At 43.6% G+C, this 21,903-nt stretch overlaps 1 protein-coding gene across 1 annotated transcript in view; it reads right to left on the reverse strand.

The window, feature by feature from the left end:
- The window catches only part of slc5a5 (solute carrier family 5 member 5), a 96,042-nt gene that overhangs the window by 6,341 nt on the left and 67,798 nt on the right, over positions 1-21,903 (reverse strand). The window contains exons 12-14 of the mRNA XM_063032769.1: positions 6,070-6,275; positions 5,560-5,663; positions 4,450-4,550 (exon numbers count right to left, since the gene is read on the reverse strand). Coding sequence (XP_062888839.1) covers positions 4,450-4,550; positions 5,560-5,663; positions 6,070-6,275 — 411 coding nt within the window. The remainder of the gene's footprint in view (positions 1-4,449; positions 4,551-5,559; positions 5,664-6,069; positions 6,276-21,903) is intronic.

Genomic DNA, 21,903 nt, shown 5'->3' on the forward strand with positions numbered 1-21,903 from the left:
AATGGTGGAACAGAGTCATAGAAACATAGAAAACCTACAGCACAATACAGGCCCTTCGGCCCACAAAGCTATGCCAAGCATGTCCCTACCTTAGAAATTACATAGTGTACCCGTAGCCCTCTATTTTTCTCAGCTTCATGTACCTATCCAGGAGTCTCTTCAAAGACCCTATCGTATCCACCTCCACTGCCGTCAGTGGCAACCCATTCCATGCACTCACCACTCTCTGCGTTTAAAAAAAAAAATACCCCTGATATCTCCTCTGTACCTTCTTCCAAGCACCTTAAAACTGTGCCCTCTCATGCCATCCACTTCAGCCCTGGGAAAAGGCCCCTGACTATCCACACAATCAATGCCTCTCATCATTTTATACACCTCTATCAGGTCACCTCTCATCCTCCATCACTCCAAGGAGAAAAGGCCAAGTTCACTCAACCTATTCTCGTAAGGCATGCTCCCCAATCCAGGTAACATCCTTGTAAATCTCCTCTGCACCCTTTCTATGATTTCCACATCCTTCCTGTAGTGAGGCGACCAGAACTGAGCACAGTACTCCAAGTGGGGTCTGACTAGGGTCCTATATAGCTGCAACATTACCTCTCGGCTCCTAAACTCAGTCCTACGATTGATGAAGGCCAATGCACAGTATGCCTGCTTAACCACAGAGTCAACCTGACTCGATGGGCCAGATGGCCTAATTCTGCTCCTATATCTTATGGTCTTATGGTCTAATACCATATTAACACTGTGTGAGAGACGATGAATATCCCTGTAATAACCATGCTCACTCTGATGGGCCGGGTGTGTGAGAGGTGATGGATAACTGTAATAATCAGGCTAACACTGTTGGGTTAGGTGTGAGAGAGACAATGGATATCCCTGTAATAACCAAACTAACACTGATATGTCAAGAGTGTGAGAGACGACAGATGTTCATTTTACAACTGTACCAACACTGATGGTCTGAGTGTGCGAGACCCATCAGATATCGCTGTAAGAACCTTGTTCTCACTGATGGACCAGGTGTGTGAGAGACTATGGATATCTGTGCAAAAACAACACTAAAACTGATGGGATTAGTTTGTAAGACATGACTAATATCCCATTAATAACCATACTAACACTGATGGGTCATGTGTGTGACAGATGTTGTTTAACCCTGAAATAAACATACTAACTCTGATGGGCTGGCTGGGTGAGAGACAATGGATATCACCGTAATAAACATACAAACACCGATGGACTGGGTGTGTAAGGGACAATGAATATCACAAGATCACAAGACAAGGAGCAGAAGTAGGCCATTTGGCCCATCGAGTCTGCTCTGCCACTCCACCATGAGCTAAAATATTCTCCCATCCAGTTCCAATTTCCGGCTTTTTCCCCATATCCCTTGATACCCTGACTAATTAGATATCTATCAATCTCCTACTTAAACACCCTCAATGATCGGGCCTCCACAGCTGTATGTGGCAATGAATTCCATAGATCCATGACCCTCTGGCTAAAAAAATTCCTCCTCATCTCTGTTTTAAACGGGTATCCTCTAATTCTAAGACTGTGGCCTCTTGTCCTGGAAACAGCCTTTCTACATCTACTCTGTCCAATCCTTTCAACATTCGAAATGTTTCTATGAGATCCACTCTCATTCTTCTGTCACTGTAATAAACCTACCAACACTGATGGACTGGCTGTGTGAGATGTTGGATATCACTGTAATAAACGTAGAAACACTGATGGGCCGGGTTTGTAAGGGACAATGGATATCCCTGTAATAACTACTCTAACACTAATGGGCTGGCTGTGTGAGAGACAATGGATATCACTGTAATTAACGTACCAACACTGATGGACTGGGTATGTGACAAGATGACCAATGTCCTGTAATAACCATTCTAACATTGATGGGCTGGGTGTGTGAGAGACAACGGATATCCCTGTAATTACCATTCTAACATTGATAGGCCGGATGTGTGAGAGATGATCAATATCCTGGTAATAGCCAAACTAACATTGATCGGCTGGTGTGTGGGAACTGATAGATATCCTCTCATTTTCAACCTCTCACTGCTAAGGGTGGAAGTTCCCACTTGCTTCAAAAGGTCAACAATTATACCAGTGTCTAAGAAGAACAATGTGAGCTGCCTTAATGACTATCGCCCGGTAGGACTCACATCTAGAGTGATGAAATGTTTTGAGAGGTCGGTCATGACTAGAATGAACTCCTGCCTTAGCAAGGACCTGGACCCATTGCAATCTGCCTATTGCAGATGCAATCTCAGTGCCCCTCCACATGGCTTTAGACCACCAGGACAACCCAAACACCTATATCAGGATGCTGTTCATCAGCTATAGCTCAGCATTTGATGCCATCATTCCCACAATCCTGATTGAGAAGTTGCAGAACCTGGGCCTCTATACCTCCTTCTGCAATTGGATCTTTGACTTCCTAACCGGAAGACTGCAATCTGTGAAGATTGGTGATAACATCTCCTCCTTGCTGATGATCAACACTGGTTCATCTCAGGGGTGTGTGCTTAGCCCATTGCTCTACTCTCTATATACCCATGACTGTGTGGCTAGGCATAGCTTAAAGACCATCTATAAATTTACTGACAATGCAACCATTGTTGGTAGAATCTCAGGTGCTGACAAAAGGGCGTACAGGAGTGAGATATGCCAACTAGTGGAGTGGTGTCACAGCACACAACATCAGTAAGACGAAATAGCTGATTGTGGACTTCCGGAAGGGTAAAGCAAAGGAACACATACCAATGCTCATAGAGGGATCAGAAGTGGAGAGAGTGAGCAGTTTCAAGTTCCTGGGTGTCAAGATCTCTGAGGATCTAACCTGGCTCCAAAATATCGATGTAGTTATAAAGAAGGCAAGACAGCGGCTATACTTCATTAGGAGTTTGAGGAGATTTGGTATGTCAACAAATACACTCAAAAACTTCTACAGATGTACTGTGGAGAGCATTCTGACAGGCTGCATCACTGTCCAGTTTGGGGTGGGTGGGGCTACTGCACAGGACTGAAAGAAGTTGCAGAGGGTTGTAAATCTAGTCAGCTCCATCTTGGGTTCTAGCCTACAAAGTATCCAGGACATCTTCAGGGAGCGGTGTCTCAGAAAGGCAGCGTCCATTATTAAGGACCTCCAGCACCCAGGGCATGGCCTTTTCTCACTGTAGAAGGTACAGAAGCTTGAAGGTACACACTCAGTGATTCAGGAACAGCTTCTTCCCCTTTGCCATCCAATTCCTAAATGGATACTGAACCCTTGGACACTACCTGACTTCTTTTAGAATGTAGAACATAGAACAGTACAGCACAGTACAGGCCCTTTAGCCCACAATATTGTGCCGACCCTTAAACCCTGCCTCCCATATAACCCCCCCACCTTAAATTCCTCCATATACCTGTCTAGTAGTCTCTTAAACTTCACTAGTGTATCTGCCTCCACCACTGATTCAGGCAGTGTATTCCATGCACCAACCGCTCTCTGAGTAAAAAACCTTCCTCTAATATCCCCCTTGAATGTCCCACCCCTTACCTTAAAGCCATGTCCTCGTATTGAGCAGTGGTGCCCTGGGGAAGAGGCACTGGCTGTCCGCCCTATCTATTCCTCTTAATATCTTGTATACCTCTGTCATGTCTCCTCTCATCTTCCTTCTCTCCAAAGAGTAAAGCCCTAGTTCCCTTAATCTCTGATCATAATCCATACTCTCTAAACCAGGCAGCATCCTGGTAAATCTCCTCTGTACACTTTCCAATGCTTCCACATCCTTTCTATAGTGAGGCGACCACAACTGGACACAGTACTCCAAGTGTGGCCTAACCAGAGTTTTATAGAGCTGCATCATTACCCCGTAACTCTTAAACTCTATCCCTCGACTTATGAAAGCTAACACCCCATAAGCTTTCTTAGCTACCCTATCCACCTGTGAGGCAACTTTTAACATATGGTATTACTGTTTTTGTATGATTTGTAATCTATTGTATATATGTATACTGGAATTGATTTACATATTTATTTATTATTATTATTATTTTATTGTGTGTCTCTTTTCTTCCATATTATGTATTGCATTGAACTGCTGCAGCTAAGTTAACAAGTTTCACGTCACATGCTGGTGATAATGACCAGATCACTTTAATAACCATGCTAACACTGATGGGCCAGGTAGATGAGAGATGATTGATGTCCCTGTAGAACAACAGTAACACTGATGGGCTGAATGTGTAAGAGATGATAGATATCCCTGTAATAATCAGAGTAACACAGATAGGTGGGTGTGTGAGCGATGATGGATATCCTTATAATAATCAGACTGACACTGAATGGCCAGGTGAGAGAGACGATGGATATCACTGCAATAACCATACGAACACTGATCGGCTGGGTGTGTAGCTGAAAACCGTAATCACCATGACACAGATGGAACTTACATATTTGATTGGTATTTCCTCAGTCTCTTCAGAAAGTGGCTTCCCTTTAAACAGATCCCACCAGAGCAGACCACTGGCAATGTCTTTTCTCATTGTCGGCCCTAAGTATTGAGTGAATTACGAAAACATCACTTATTTAACCAAATAAAGCCAATCCCACTGAAGACAGTCACATCACCCGAAATCTCCCAGTGAAACTGGTTCCATGATTCCCAATCTGCCCAACTGAAACACATCACACCAGTCCCAAACCCCCCACTGAAACCATCACACCAGTCCCAAACTACCCACAGAAACCATCACACCAGTCCCAAACTTCCCACTGAAACCATCACACCAGTCCCATTCTCCCCACTGAAACCATCACACCAGTCCCATTCTCCCCACTGAAACCGTCACACCAGTCCCAAACTACCCACTGAAACCATCACACCAGTCCCAAACTACCCACTGAAACCATCACACCAGTCCCATTCTCCCCACTGAAACCATCACACCAGTCCCATTATCCCCACTGAAACCATCACACCAGTCCCATTCTCCCCACTGAAACCATCACACCAGTCCCATTCTGCCCACTGAAACCATCACACCAGTCCCATTCTCCCCACTGAAACCATCACACCCGTCCCATTCTCCCCACTGAAACCATCACACCAGTCCCATTCTGCCCACTGAAACCATTATATCTGTTCCAAACTTTATGAGTGAAGCCCATGACATCCACCTCCCTCTGAAAATTATCACAACAGTCCTGTTCCGAATTCCATTGCTTGCACGAAGATACTTTTATCTAAGCCAAGTATTCCCAGCCTGGAGATCCGCAGACTCCTTGCTAAATGGTATTGGTCGATGGTGTAATAAAGCTTTGGGAACTCCTGATATACGTCTATCTCTCTACCCGCTTAGTTGTTTCATGAACATCTCTATCTAGTTCCTATTGCTTTTCAGTGCATCTTTTTCAATTTCCAACACTAGCCCCTCCATTAGTTCTTCCCCCAGTACTCTGTATGAATTGTTACATCTTTTAAATTTTCTAAATAGTGTAAGATTGCAGGACTATTCTTACAGAACATGGTTCAGGATTTTGTGCATAATTGTCGGACTTACCTGTTAAATAACTCACTCCGATTCCAATGATTATAGTTACTGTTGTTCCCAGGATTCCATAATAAAGGTAAGACAAGGCATAGAAATGCTGAACTACAGGTGTTCTGCAACAGAAATGACGTGAGTGAGTTGCAATGGATTCACGTTACAAACCTCTCAGATGTGTGGACACCTGCATCTTGTATCTGTTTCTGGCTTATCGCAGTTCACCGACCCTGTCACACCCACTTTTTCCACCAATTATTCCTCCACTATGGAGATCTCTTATCTATTTTGATTCCAGGTATTACTCCCTCTCTGACCCAGCTATACCTTTTCCACTCACCAATACAGATGAGACCACTCTCTCTACTCTCAATCTAGATGTCACTTTGAGTTTTCACTGATTATTCCCAACAGCAGACCTCCTCTGGTTAAGCAGTCAGACATGGAAAAAATTGACTATTGCACATAACTTCAGAGATGGAGGTGACAACAGAGCTGTGCCAGGATATCAAAGATTAGTCTCACCTCTCCATTTGTCCTGAAATCTCTCCTCCTCTGTCAATGATCCACACACTGCCATTGACGGTTGTGTTGTACCTGTAGGAGGCATTGCAGCTGTTTGTGTTGAGTGGTAGGACACCCATAATTCCAGGGCTGGGTGGGTATAGAATACCTCCAATGGAAACCCACAAGGATATTGCAAATCCAGCTGCCAAGCCTGAAAATGCACCCTGCAAAAGGGAGACTAGAATGGAGAGATCAATGCTGCTGAACAGAACTAGAGTGTCAGTAATAGTAGCTGAATGGCATTGCATCAGATGGAGGGGAACCAATATCCTGGCAGGGAGTTTTCTCTGGTGCTACTCAGGAGGTTTTAAACAAGTTAGGGGGATGGGATTAAGGGCACCAGGTCAGCAAGTGGAGGAAGGCAGATGTTAAGAACAGAGTAATAGACACAATGGGATAGATGGGGTGAAGTATGTATTTTAACACTAGAGTATTAGGGGCAAGAGTGATGAACTCAGAGTGTGAATCAGCTGGATCTGTAAATGGAGCCATGGTGTGTAGCCAGAACAGAGACCTGTTTGAGTAAGGGACAGGAACGGGTGATAAATGTGCTGTGTGGCTAAGCACAGCTGCTATGCCATATTCAAGTTTGTCGATGACACCACTGTTACAGGCTGAATTAAAGGTGGTGACGACTCAGCATATAGGAAGCAGATTGAAAATCATAACAACCTCTTACTCAATATCAGCATGACCAAAGTGCTTCAGGAAAAGGAAACTACATGTCCATGAGCCAGTCCTCATCGAGGATCAGAGGTGGAGAGGGTCAGCAAATTTAAATTCCTTGGTGTTATCATTTCGGCGGACCTGTCCAATATCTAGCACATAAGTGCAATTATGAGGAAAGCACTGCAGTGCCTCTTCTTCCACAGTTTATGAAGATTCAGCTACAGGGAGTTAGTCACCCCGAGGCTGCAGCAGTCAGATAAGTGGGTGACTGTCAGGGAAGGGATGGGAAGAACTCAGATAGTAGAGATCACCCCTGTTGTCATCTCCCTCAGTAATCATTATCTCATTTTGGATGCTGTTGAGGGGGGTGACTTGACAGAGGACGACCACGGTGATCGGGTCTCTGGCACTGAGCTTGGTTCCATGGTGCAGAAGGAAGAGAAGAAGATGAGGAATGCAGTAGTCATAGGGGATTCCATAGTGAGGGGAACAGACAAGAGGTTCTGTCAGCCTGATAGAGATACCCACATGGTGTGTTGCCTCCCAGATGACAGGGGCCAGGGTGCAGGATGTCTCAGATCGGGTGCAGAGTATTCTGAAGGGAGAGGCTGAGCAGCCAGAAGTCTTAGTACACCTTGGTACCATTGACATATGTAGAAGAAGGGAGGAGGTCCTGAAGAGAGAATTCAAGGAGTTGGGTAGGAAGCTGAAAAGTAGGACCTCCGGGGTCATAATCTCAGGATTGCTGCCTGTGCCACGTGCCAGTGAGTGCAAGAATAGCATGATCAGGCATACTAATGTGTGGCTGAGAGACTGGTGTCGGGGGCAGGGCTTCAGATTCCTGGATCATTGGGGCCTCTTCTGGGGGAAGTACAACCTGTACAAAAAGGACGGGTTACACCTGAACCCAAAGGGGTCCAATACCTTAGCGGGCGCATTTAATACAGCTGTTAGGGAGGGTTTAAACTAATTTGGCAGGTGGTTGGAAACCAGAGTGATATGGTTGAGGATGGGGAAAACAGAAATAAATCAAAGATAATGTGCAACAGAGATTATAGAAAGAACAGGCAGAAGATGAGGCTTAATCACAGCCAAAGGCATGAGTTACAGGGCAATGGAGTTGTGGTGCAATTAAAACAGAAAGCAACAAATACTGGACTGAAAGTGTTATATTTGAATGCATGAAGCATAAGAAATAAAATGGACGATCTTGAAATTCAGCTACAGATTGGCAAGTATGATGTTGTGGCCATCTCTGAAACTTGGCTAAAGGATGGCTGCCATTGGGAGCTGAACGTCCAATGATATACGGTGTATTGAAAAGATAGGTTAGTAGGCAGAGGGGGTGGTGTGGCTCTATGTATAAGAAATCATATTAAATCATTGGAAAGAGATGACATAGGATCGGGAGGTGTAGAGTCTCTATGGGTTGAGTTAAGATGCAGCTGGGATGTGGATTACAAATTACAGCAGGAGATAGAAAGGCATTTCAGAAGGGCAATGTCTTGATAATCGTTGGGGATCTTAACATGAAAGTGGATTGGGAAAACCAGGTCAGTACTGGACCTCAAGAGAGAGAATTTGTAGAATGTCTAAGGGATGGCTTTTTAGAACAGCTTGTTGTTGAGCCCACTAGGGGATCAGCTGTGCTGGATTGGGTGTTGTGCAATGATCCGGAGGTGATAAGAGAGCTTAGGGTTATTTCTTCAGCAGTTTGATCCGGGCACGACTGTGCAAGCGCATGATGTCAGCCGGTGAGAACAGTGAGATGAGTTCAAAGGGAGACAGTTATTTCTTCGGCAGTTTGATTGGGGCAGGACTGCGCAAGTGCGTGAATGTCAGCCAGTGAGAACGGCGAGAAGAGTTTAAAACGAGACAGCATTATAGAACGGGTGTCAGAGGAGCGGGTGACAGGGGAGAGGCAAACTAACCAATAATATAAGGCAAGGTTCTAAAAGTTTTTTTCAGTTATATAAAGAGTCAAAGACAGGTGAGAGTTGATATTCGATCACTGGAAAGTGATGCATGTGAGGTAGTAATGGGGGACAATGAAATAGCGGATGAACTTAATAAGTACTTTGAATCAGGCTTCACTGTGGAAGACACTAGCAGTATGCCAGAGGTCCGTGAGTGTCAGGGAGCAGGAGTAGGTGGCATTGCTACTGCAAAGGAAAATGTGCAAAGCAAACTCAAAGATCTTAAGGTGGATAAGTCACCTGGAACAGATAGACTACATCCCAGAGCTTGCTGAAGAGATAATGGATGCATTGGTCATGATCTTTCAAAAATCACTTGATTCTGGCATGGTCCCAGAGGACTGGAAAATTCCATTCTTTAAGAAGGTAGGAAGGCAAAAGAAAGGAAATTACAGACCAGTTAGCCTAACTTCGGTGGCTGGGAAAGTGTTGGTGTCTATTACTGAGGTTGAGGTTTCAGAGTACTTGGTAACTAAAGATAAAATAAGTAAAAGTCAGCATGGTATCTGTGAAGGGAAATCTTGCCTGACCAATCTATTGGAGTTCTTCACGGAAATAATAAGCAGGGTAGACAAAGGAGGGGCAGTGGATGTTATTTACTTGGATTTTCAGAAGTTGTTTTTTATAACCACCCAATAGTAAGGGACATCGAGGAGCAGATAGGGAGACAGATTCTGGAAAGGTGTAATAATAACAGGGTTGTCGTGGTGGAAGATTTTATTTTCCCAAATATTGATTGGCATCTCACTGGAGTGAGGGGTGGAGTTTGTTAGGTATATTCAGTATCTACTCCCCAGCACCTTAAACCTGTGTCCTCTTGTGGCAACCATTTCAGCGCTGGGAAAAAGCCTCTGACTATCCACACGATCAATTCCTCTCATCATCTTTTACACCTCTATCAGGTCACCTCTCATCCTCCATTGCTCCAAGGAGAAAGGGCCGAGATCACTCAAACTGTTCTCATAAGGCATGCTCCCCATTCCAGGCAACATCCTTGTAAATCTCCTCTGCACCCTTGCTATGGTTTCCACATCCTTCCTGTAGTGAGGAGACCCGAACTGAGCACAGAACTCCAAGTGTGGTCTGACCAGGGTCCTATATAGCTACAACATTACCTCTCGGCCCCTAAATTCAATTCCGTGATTGATGAAGGCCAATGCACTGTATGCATTCTTAACCACAGAGTCAACCTGCGCAGCTGCTTTGAGTGTCCTATGGACTCGGACCCCAAGGTCCCTCTGATCCTCCACACTGCCAAGAATCTTACCATTAATACTATATCCTGCCATCATATTTGACCTACCAAAATAAACCACCTTACACTTACCTGGTTGAACACCATCTGCCACTTCTCAACCCAGTTTTGCATCCTATCAATGTCCTGCTGTAACCTCTGACAGTCCTCCACACTATCCACAACACCCCCAACCTTTGTGTCATCAGCAAACTTACTAACCCATCCCTCCACTTCCTCATCCAGGTCATTTATAAAAATCACAAAGAGTAGGGGTCCCAGAACAGATCTCTGAGGCACACCACTGGTCACCGACCTCCATGCGGAATATAACCCATGTACAACCAATCTTTGCCTTCTGTGGGCAAGCCATTTCTGGATCCACAAAGAAATGTCCCCTTGGACCTCATGCCTCCTTACCTTCTCAATAAGCCTGGCATGGGTACCTTGTCAAATGCCTTGCTGAAATCCATATATACTATATCTTCTGCTCTTCCTTCATCTATGTCTTTAGTCACATCGTGAAATAATTCAATCAGGATCCTAAGGCACGACCTGCCCTTGACAAAGCCATGCTGACTATTCCTAATCATATTATACCTCTCCAAATATTCATAAATCCTGCCTCTCAGGATCTTCTCCATCAACTTACCAACCACTGAAGTAAGACTCACTAGTCTATAATTTCCCGGGCTATCCCTACTCCCTTTTATGAATAAAGGAACAACATTCGCAACCCTCCAATCCTCTGGAACCTCTCTCGACCCCATTGATAATGCAAAGATCATTGCCAGAGGCTCAGCAATCTCCTCCCTCGCCTCCCACAGTAGCCTGGGGTACATCTCATCCGGTCCCGGCGACTTATCCAACTTGATGCTTTCCAAAAGCTCCAGCACATCCTCTTTCTTAATATCTACATGCTCAAGCTTTTCAGTCCGATGCAAGTCATCCCTACAATCACCAAGATCCTTTTCCATAGTGAATACTGAAGTAAAGTATTCATTAAGTACCTCTGCTATTTCCTTCGGTTCCATACACACTTTCCCACTGTCACACTTGATAGGTCCTATTCTTTAACGTCTTATCCTCTTACTCTTCACATAATTGTAGAATGTCTTGGGGTTTTCATTAATCCTGCATGCCAAGGCCTTCTCATGGCCCCTTCTGGCTCTTCTAATTTCCTTCTTAAATTCCTTCCTATTAGCCTTATAATCTTCTAGATCTCTAACATTACCTAGCTCTCTGAACCTTTTGTAAGCTTTGCTTTTCTTTTCAGGGAGTGGTGAGTGCATGGAATGGGCTGCCAGCAATGGTGGTGGAGGCTGATATGATGGTGTCTTTTAAGAGACTCTTGGATAGGTACATGGAGTTCAGAAAAATTGAGGGCTATGGGTAACCCTTGGTAATTTCTAAAGTAAGTACATGTTCGACACAGCATTGTGGGCCGAAGGGCCTGTATTGTGCTGTGGATTTTATCTTATCTTGTACACCTCTATCAGGTCACCTCTCATCCTCTGTCGCTCCAAGGAGAAAAGGCCCAGTTCACTCAACCTGTTCTCATAAGGCATGCTCCCCAATCCAGGCAACATCCTTGTAAATCTCCTCTGCACCCTTTCTATGGTTTCCACGTTCTTCCTGTAGTGAGGCAACCAGAACTGAGTACAGTACTCCAAGTGGGGTCTGACCAGGGTCCTATTTATCTGCAACATTACCTCTCGCTCTTACACTCAAGAAGAAAGCAGAGAATGGGGTTGAAGGGGATAATAAATCAACCATAATGGAATGGCAGAACAGACTTGATGGGCCAAATGGCCTAATTCTGCTCCAATGTCTTATGGTCTTCAAGTCATAGAGTCATAGAAAAGTACAGCATAGAAACATTGGCCCATCTTGTCTGTGCCGAATTATTTAAACTGCCTTTTCTGGAAATGTTGAAATCAAGCTCACATGCACCACTTGCACTAGCAGCTTATTCAGCACTCTCACAACCCTCTGACTGAAGAAGTTCCCCCATTTTCCAATTAAACCTTTCACCTTATACCCTTAACCCATGACTTCTAGTTGTAGTCTCAACCAAACTTAGTAGAAAAGCCTGCTTGCATTTACTCTATCTATACACATCATAATTTTGTCTACCTCTATTAAATCTCCCCTCAATCTTCAACCTTCCAAGGAATCAAGTCCTAACCTATTTAATCTTTCCTTATAACTCAGGTCCTCTAGTCCCAGCAAAATCTTTGAAAATTTTCTCTGTATTCTTTCAACCTTATTTTCTTTTTTCGTCGCTAACCAATCTTATAGAATTATACAAGGAAATCACCAGTAAAGTTGAAGGTAAGGTAGCGGATGTTGTCCACATGGAAGGCATTTGACAAGGTCCCGCATGGGAGATTGGTCAAAAAGGATCAGTCACTCGGCATACAAGATGAGGTAGTAAATTGGATTAGACATTGGCTTTGTGGGAGAAGCGAGAGTGTGGTAGTAGATAGCTGCCCATGACTAGTGGAGTACCACAGAGATCAGTCACCGTCTGAGTAATTACAGATGCAAAAAATTCATTTATATCTCCCCCATCTCTTTTGGCTGCATGCATGGATTACAATTCTGATCTTCTAGAGGACCACTTTTGTTCCTTGCAATCCTTTTGCTCTTAACATATCTGTAGAATCCTGCAGGATTCTCCTTCAACTTGTCTGCAAGGGCAACCTCATGCCTTCTTTTAGCCCTCCTGATTTCATTCTTAAGTGTTCCCCTGCATTTCTCATACTCCATAAGCACCCCAATAGTACCTACTATGCAGCTCCCTTTCTTTTATTAACCAGAGCCTCAATGTCTCTTGAAAAGCAAGGTTCCCGAAACCTGTTATCTTTACCTTTTATTCTGACAGGCACGTACAAGCTTTGTACTCTCATATTTCACTTTTGAAGGCATCCCATTTAACAAGTAGACCTTTGCCAGAAAACAACTTCCCAATACACACCTGACAGATATTTTCTGATACCATCAAAATTGGCTTTTCTCCAACTGTGAATCCCAACCTGCAGACCAGACCTATCTTTTTCCATATTTACTGTACTTTGAAACTAATGGCATTATGATCTCCAGGTGCAAAGTGTTCACCTATACAAACTTCTGTCACCTGCCCTGTCTCACTCCCTAATAATAGATCAAGTATTGCTGATACAATAGGGTCCTTTAAGAGACTCCTGGATAGCTACATGGAGTTTAGAAAAATAGAGGGCTATGGGATACCCTAGGTAATTTCTAAAGTAAGTACACGTTCGGCACAGTATTGAGGGCCGAAGGGCCAGTACTGTGCTGTTCGTTTTCTATGTTTCTATTAAAGCTCATGTCAAAAAGTCAAAGAAGAATGGTTAAGCCAGGATTGTGAGCAAATAGAAAGAATCCCTGTTACTGATCCAAAAAGGTTACATCAACAAATCAAGAATATCACTGGTAAAAAGCTCCTCTGTTCTTCAGGCGGATGTTTAAAAGCAAAGGACGGTACCATTATCATGGAAAAAGATGAGATTATGAACAGATGGACTGAGTATATTCAGGAATTGTTTGAAGACAATTGAGGCGAAAAACCAGAAATTAAGGAAAACATTGAAGGTCCAAGTATTTTAAAATCTGAAGTTCGTAATGCAATAAATAAGATGAAGAAAGGAAAGGCAGCAGGTCCTGATGAATTAGTAATAGAACAAATTATCACCCTTGAAGATTATAGAATCGAAAAACTTACTGATTTAATCAATGACATTTATGAGACTGGAATAATACCAGAAGAGATGAAAAAATCAATATTATCACTCTTCCTAAGAAACCTGGAGCAATAGAATGTGAATTACATAGTACCATTAGTTTAATGAGTCATATCACCAAGATACTTCTAAGAATTTTGATGACAAGAGCTAAAAGTAAGATACAAGCTGAAATAGGTAAAGAACAATGTGGTTTTGTGAAAGACAAAGGAACAGGAAACGCAGTATTGATGTATTGATATTAAGGATACTATCAGAATGAGCTATTCAAGTGCAAAAAGATTTGTTTGTTTTATCGACTACACAAAAGCATTTGACAAAGTGAAGCACAATAAGTTATTTGAAATATTACAGAAAACTCTAGATCTAGATTCGAAAGACCTCCGCCTAATCAGAAATCTGTACTGGGAACAAACTGCCGCTGTAAGAATAGATGGAGAAGTGAGTCAGTTTACGAAAATCAAGAGAGGCGTTAGGCAAGGGTGTGTTTTCTCCTGATTTGTTTAATGTGTACAGTGAAACAATATTACAAAAAATAAGAGACGTCTTGGGAATCAAAGTTGGCGGTGAAAACATCAATAATTTCAGATATGCAGATGACACTGCGTTAATTGTAAGTATGGAGGAAGAACAACAAAACTTAATTGATATAGTTGTTGAAGAAAGTGCAAAAATGGGTATATATATCAATTGCAAAAAGACAGAATGTATGGTGATATCCAAAAAGAAGGAGAATCCTATCTGCAGGCTGAGAATAAGTGGGGAAGACATAAAACAAGTACAGAACTTTTGCTACTTAGGAAGCTGGGTGACATCAGATGGCAGGTGCGACATGGACATCAAAAGAAGAATAGGGATGGCAAAAGACACCTTTATGAGAATGAAGGGTATACTAACCAATACTAAACTAGGCATGACAACCCGCCTCAGAGTACTGAAATGTTACGTTTATCCAGTTACGTTATATGGCTCAGAATGTTGGACAATATCTAGTTACATGAGGAAACGAATTGAAGCAGCAGAGATGTGGTTTTTGAGGAGGATGCAAAGAATATCATGGATGAAACGATTATTTAATGAGGATGTCATGAACAAAGCAATCACAAAAAGAGAAATAATGTATGAGATCATGAAAAGGCAACATAACTTCATTGGACATGTGATTAGGAGAGAGGAGTTAGAATGCCCGGTAATTATGGGAAAGATTGAAGGGAAGAAAGCAAGAGGAAGACAAAGACAAATGATGATGGAGACAGCAGCCAGGGAACAGGAAATGAATACCAATGAATTGATCCACTTGACCTGAAACAGGAGTGTGTGGGCTATGGTAGTCAAAGCTCAGACTGGGCACAGCACCTGATGATGATGATGATGTTTCTATTGCATACTCTCTTGCTGGAACTTGTATTTAATGATTAAGGAAACTTTCCAGAACATCTTTGACAAACTCTTTCCCATCCAGCTCTTTTACAGTATGGGACTCTCAGACAATATATGGAAAGTTAAAATCACCTACTATCACAACCCAATATTTGTTGCAAAAGTTCAGAATCAAAATCAGGTTTATTATCATCAGAATGTATCATGAAATTTGTTAACTTAGCGACAGTGGTTCAATGCAATACATAATATAGAAGAAGAAGAAAAAAATAAGGAAATCAATTACAGAAAACATATATTGAATAGATAAAAAATCATGCACAAAACAGAAATAAAATATATTATAAAAGTGAGGTAGTGTTCAAGTGTCAATGTCCATTTAGGAATCAGATGACAGAGGGGAAGAAGCTGTTCCTGAATCGCTGAGTGTGTGCCTTCAGGCTTCTGTACCTCCTACCTAATGGTAACAGTGAGAAAAGGCCATGCCCTGGGTGCTGGAGGTCCTTAATAATGGACACTGCCTTTCTGAGACACCACTCCTTGAAGATGACTTGGGTATTTGTAGGCTAGTGCCCAAGATGGAGCCGACTAAATTTACAACCCTCTGCAGCTTATTTCGGTCCTGTGCAGTAGCGGCCTCCCCCCCCCGCCCACCCAATACCAGACAGTGATGCAGCCTGTCAGAATGCTCTCCACAGTATATCTATAGAAGTTTTTGAATGTATTTGTTGACATACCAAATTTCTTCAAACTCTTAATGAAGTATAATCGCTGTCTTGCCTTCTTTATAAATACGATATGTTGGGACCAGGTTAGATCCTCAGAGATCTTGACACTCAGGAACTTGAAACTGCTCACTCTCTCCACTTCTGATCCCTCTGTGAGGATTGGTATGTGTTCCTTCATCTTACCCTTCCTGAAGACCACAATCAGCTCTTTCATCTTACTGATGTTGACTGCCAGGTTGTTGCTGTGGCACCAGCCCACTAGTTGGCATATCTCACTCCTGTACGCCCTCTCGTCACCACCTGAGATTCTAACCAACAATGGTTGTATTATCAGCAAATTTATAGATTGTATTTGAGCTACCCCTAGCCACACAGTCATGTGTATATAGATAGTAGAACAGTGGGCTAAGCACACAGCTGAGGTGCGCCAGTGTTAATCGTCAGCGAGGAAGATATGTTGTCACCAATCCGCACAGATTGTGGTCTTCCAGTTAGGAAGTCAAAGATCCAATTGCAGAGGGAGGTACAGAGACCCAGGTTCTGCAACTTCTCAATCAGGATTGTGGGAATGATGGTATTAAGTGCTGAGCTATAGTTGATGAACAGCATCCTGACATAGGTGTTTGTATTGTCCAGGTGGTCTAAAGCCATGTGGAGAGCCATTGAGATTGTGTCTGCCATTGACCTATTGTGATGCTAGGCAAATTTCAATGGGTCCAGGTCCTACTGAGGCTGGAGTTCGTTCTAGTCATGACCAACCTCTCAAAGCATTTCATCACTGTTGATGTGAGTGCTACCAGGCAATAGTTATTAAGGCAGCTCACATAGGCACAGGTATAATTGTTGCCTTTTTGAAGCAATTGGGAACTTCTGCCCATATCAGTGAGAGGTTGAAAATGTCCGTGAACACTACCGCCAGTGTGTTGGCACAGGTTTTCAAAGCCTTACCAGGTACTCCATTGGAACATACCGCCTTGCGAGAGTTCACTCTCTTGAAAGACAGCCTAACATCAGGCCTCTGAAACGGAGATCACAGGGTCATTAGATGCAGCAGGGATCTTCACAGCTGTAGTTATATTCTCCCTTTCAAAGTGGGCATAGAAGGCATTGAGTTCATTTAGTAGTGAAGCATCGCTGCCATTCATGCTATTGGGTTTTGCCTTGTAGGAAGTAATGTCTTGCAAAACCTGACAGAATTGTCATACATCCGATGTTGCCACCAATCTCATTCGAAATTGTCTCTTCGTCCTTGAAATAGCCCTCCGCAAATCATACCTGGTTCTCTGATGCAGGCCTGGGTCACCAGACTTGAATACCACAGATCTGGCCTTCAGCAGATGACGTACCTCCTGGTTCATCCATGGCTTTTGATTTGGGAATATACAGTAAGTCTTTGTCGGCACACACTCATTCATGAAGTTGGCAAGTATGATGTTGTAGGAATAACAGAGACATGGCTGCAAGAGGACCAGGACTGGGAAATGAATATTCAAGGCTTTACGTCCTATTGAAAGGACAGACAGGTGGGCAGAGGGGGTGGGGTGGCTCTGTTGGTGAGGACTGAAGTTCAGTCCCTTGCGAGGGGTGACATAGAATCAGGAGATGTAGAGTCAGTATGGATAGAACTGAGAAATTGTAAGGGCAAGAAGACCCTAATGGGAGTTATCTACAGGCCCCCAAACAGTAGCCTGGATATGGGGCAAGTTGGAATCAAGACTTAAAATTGGCATGTCGCAAAGGTAATGCTACGGTTGTTATGGGGGATTTCAATATGCAGGTAGACTGGGAAAATCAGGGTGGTACTGGACCCCAAGAAAGGGAGTTTGTGGAGTGCCTCCGAGATGGATTTTCAGAGCAGCTTGTACTGGAGCTTACCAGGGAGAAGGCAATTCTGGATTTAGTGTTGTGTAATGAACCGGATTTGATAAGGGAACTCGAGGTAAAGGAGCCATTAGGAGGTAGTGACCATAATATGATAAGTTTTAATCCACAATTTGAGAGGGAGAATGGAAAATCAGCAGTGACAGTATTGCAGTTGAACAAAGAGGACTATGGAGCCATGAGGGAGGAACTGGCCAAAGTTGACTGGAAAGATACCCTAGCAGGGATGACAGTGGAACAACAATGGCAGGTATATCTGGGAATAATACAGAAGGTGCAGGGTCAGTTCATTCCAAAGAGGAAGAAAGATTCTAAGGGGAGTAAGGGGAGACCGTGGCTGACAAGGGAAGTCAAGGACAGTATGAAAATAAAAGAGAAGTATTACATAGCAAAGGTGAGCAGGAAGCCAGAGGACTGGGAAACTTTTAAAGAGCAACAGAGGATAACTAAAAAAGCAATAAGGGGAGAAAAGATGAGATACGAAGGTAAGCTAGCCAAGAATATAAAGGGGGATAGTAAAAGCTTCTTTAGGTATTTGAAGAGGAAAAAATTAGTTAAGACCAAAGTTGGGCCCTTGAAGAAAGAAACGGGGAACAAGGAAATGGCAGACGAGTTAAACAGGTACTTTGGATCTGTCTTCACCAGGGAAGACACAAACAATCTCCCAGGTTTAATGTTGAGCCGACCCTCAAACCCTGCCTCCCATATAACCCCCCCACCGTAAATTCCTCCATATACCTGTCTAGTAGTCTCTTAAACTTCACTAGCGTATCTGCCTTCACCACTGACTCAGGTGGTGCATTCCATGCACTAACCACTCTCTGAGTAAAAAACTTTCCTCTAATATCCCCCTTGAATTTCCCACCCCTTACCTTAAAGCCACGTCCCCTTATATTGAGCAGTAGTGCCCCGGGTGCTGGCTATCCACTCTATCTATTCCTCTTATTATCATGTACACCTCTATCATGTCTCCTCTCATCCTTCTTCTCTCCAAAGAGTAGAGCCCTAGCTCCCTTAATCTCTAATCATAATCTATACTCTCTAAACCAGGCAGCATCCTGGTAAATCTCCTCTGTACCCTTTCCAATGCTTCCACATCCGTCCTATAGTGAGGCGACCAGAACTGGACACAATACTCCAAGTGTGGCCGAACCAGAGTTTTATAGAGCTGCATCATTACCTGGCGAGTCTTAAACTCTATCCCTCGACTTTTGAAAGCTAACACCTCATAAGCTTTCTTAACTACCCTATCTACCTGTGAGGCAACTTTCAGGGATTTGTGGACATGTACCCCCCGATCCCTCTGGTCCTCCACACTACCAAGTATCCTGCGATTTACTTTGTACTCTGCCTTGGAGTTTGTCCTTTCAAAGTGTACCACCTCACACTTCTCCGGGTTGAACTCCATCTGCTACTTCTCAGCCCACTCCTGCATCCTATCAATGTCTCTCTGCAATCTTCAATAATCCTCTACACTATCTACAACACCACCAACCTTTGTGTCATCTGCAAACTTGCCTACCCACCCTTCTATCCCCACATCCAGGTCGTTAATAAAAATCATGTAAAGTAGAGGTCCCATAACCGATCCTTGTGGAACACCACTAGTCACAACCCTCCAATCCGAATGTACTCCCTCCACCACGACCCTCTGCCTTCTGCAGGCAAGCCAATTCTGAATCCACTTGGCCAAACTTCCCTGGATCCCATGCCTTCTAACTTTCTGAATAAGCCTACCGTGTGGAACCTTGTCAGATAGTCATAGTCATAGTCATACTTTATTGATCCCAGGGGAAATTGTTTTTCATTACAGTTGCACCATAAATAATAAATAGTAATAGAAATAGTAATAGTAATACTACTATTAGTAAATAGTAAATAGTAATAGTCATGGAAATAATAAATAGTAACAGAATAGTAATAGAGAAATAGTAATAAATAGTTAAATAGTAATATGTAAATTATCCAGTAAATTATGAAATAAGTCCAGGACCAGCCTATTGGCTCAGGATGTCTGACCCTCCAAGGGAGGAGTTGTAAAGTTTGATGGCCACAGGCAGGAATGACTTCCTATGACACTCTGTGCTGCATCTCGGTGGAATGAGTCTCTGGCTGAATGTACTCCTGTGCCCAACCAGCACATTATGTAGTGGATGGGAGACATTGCCCAAGATGGTATGCAACTTAGACAGCATCCTCTTTTCAGACACCACCGTGAGAGAGTCCAGTTCCATCCCCACAACTTCACTGGCCTTACGAATGAGTTTGTTGATTCTGTTGGTGTCTGCTACCCTCAGCCTGCTGCCCCAGCACACAACAGCAAACATGATAGCACTGGCCACCACAGACTCGTAGAACATCCTCAGCATCGTCCGGCAGATGTTAAAGGACCTCAGTCTCCTCAGGAAATAGAGACAGCTCTGACCCTTCTTGTAGACAGCCTCAGTGTTCTTTGACCAGTCCAGTTTATTGTCAATTTGTATCCTCAGGTATTTGTAATCCTCCACCATGTCCACACTGACCCCCTGGATGGAAACAGGGGTCACCAGTACCTTAGCTCTCCTCAGGTTTACCATCAGCTCCTTAGTCTTTTTCACATTAAGCTGCAGATAATTCTGCTCACACCATGTGACAAAGTTTCCTACCGTAGCCCTGTACTTAGCCTCATTTCCCTCAAATGCCTTACTAAAATCCGTGTAGATCACATCCACTACACTACCCTCATCTATATGCCTGCTCACCTCCTCAAAGAACTCTATCAGGCTTGTTAGACATGATTTGCCCTTCACAAAGCCATGCTGACTGTCCCTGATCAGACCATGATTCTCTAAATGCCCATAGATCCTATCTCTAAGAATCTTTTCCAACAGCTTTCCCACCACAGACGTAAGGCTCACTGGTCTATAATTACCCAGACTATCCCTACTACCTGTTTTGAACAAGGGGACAACATTCGCCTCCCTCCAACCCTCCAGTACCATTCCCGTGGACAATGAGGACATAAAGATCCTAGCCAAAGGTTCAGCAATCTCTTCCCTCGCCTCGTGGAACAGCCTGGAGACTTATCTGTCCTAATGTATTTTAATAACTCCAACACCTCCTCTCCCTTAGCATCAACATGTTCCAGAACGTCGACTTTACTCATATTGTCCTCACCATTGTCAAGTTCCCTCTCATTGGTGAATACCGAAGAGAAGTATTCATTGAGGAGCTCGCTCACTTCCACAGCCTCCAGGCACATCTTCCCACCCTTATCTCTGATTGGTCCTACCTTCACTCCTGTCATCTTTTTGTTCTTTACATAATTGAAGAAGCCTTGGGGTTTTCCTTTACCCTACTCGCCAAGGCTTTCTCATGCCCCCTTCTTGCTCTTCTCAGCCCCTTCCTAAAGTCCTTTCTTGCTGCTCTATATTCCTCAATAGACCCATCTGATCTTTGCTTCCTAAACCTCATGTATGCTGCCTTCCTGCACCTGACTAGATTTCCCTCTTCACTTGTCACCCATGGTTCCTTCACCCTACCATTCTTTATCTTCCTCACCGGGACAAATCTATCCCTAGCATCCTGCAAGAGATCTCTAAACATCAACCACATGTCGATAGTACATTTCCCTGCAAAAACATCATCCCAATTCACACCCGGGTACAAACAGAAGGTATAAACCATCCCTTCTGTACAGGTCCCATCTTCCCTGGAAGAGAAGCCAATGATCCAAAAATCTTATGCTTCCCTCCTACACCACCTCCTTAGTCATGTGTTAAACTGTATAATCTTCCTATGTCTGGACTCATTAACAAGTGGCTTGGGTAACATCCTGAGATCACAACCCTGGAGATCCTGCCCTTCAACTTATCTCCTAACTGCTGAACTCCCCTTCCAGAACCTTGTCACTCTTCCTACTAATGTCCTACATGGACAAGAACCTCTGGCTGCTCACCCTCCACTTAAGAAAACTGAGGACTCGATCTGGGGTGACTCGATCAGAGGCGTCCCAGTCCATGACCCCCGGGAAGTAACATACCATCTGGGAATCTCATTCTTGCCCAGAGTATCTTCTTTCTGTTCCCCTAACTAATGAATCCCCTATCACCACACTCACCTCTTCTCCCCCCTTCTCTTCTGAGTCACAGAGTCAGACCCAGAGCCATGTTTCAAGTCTT

This window comes from Mobula hypostoma, chromosome 24 (genome assembly GCF_963921235.1).
Source record: "Mobula hypostoma chromosome 24, sMobHyp1.1, whole genome shotgun sequence".
Lineage (NCBI taxonomy): Eukaryota > Metazoa > Chordata > Chondrichthyes > Myliobatiformes > Myliobatidae > Mobula > Mobula hypostoma.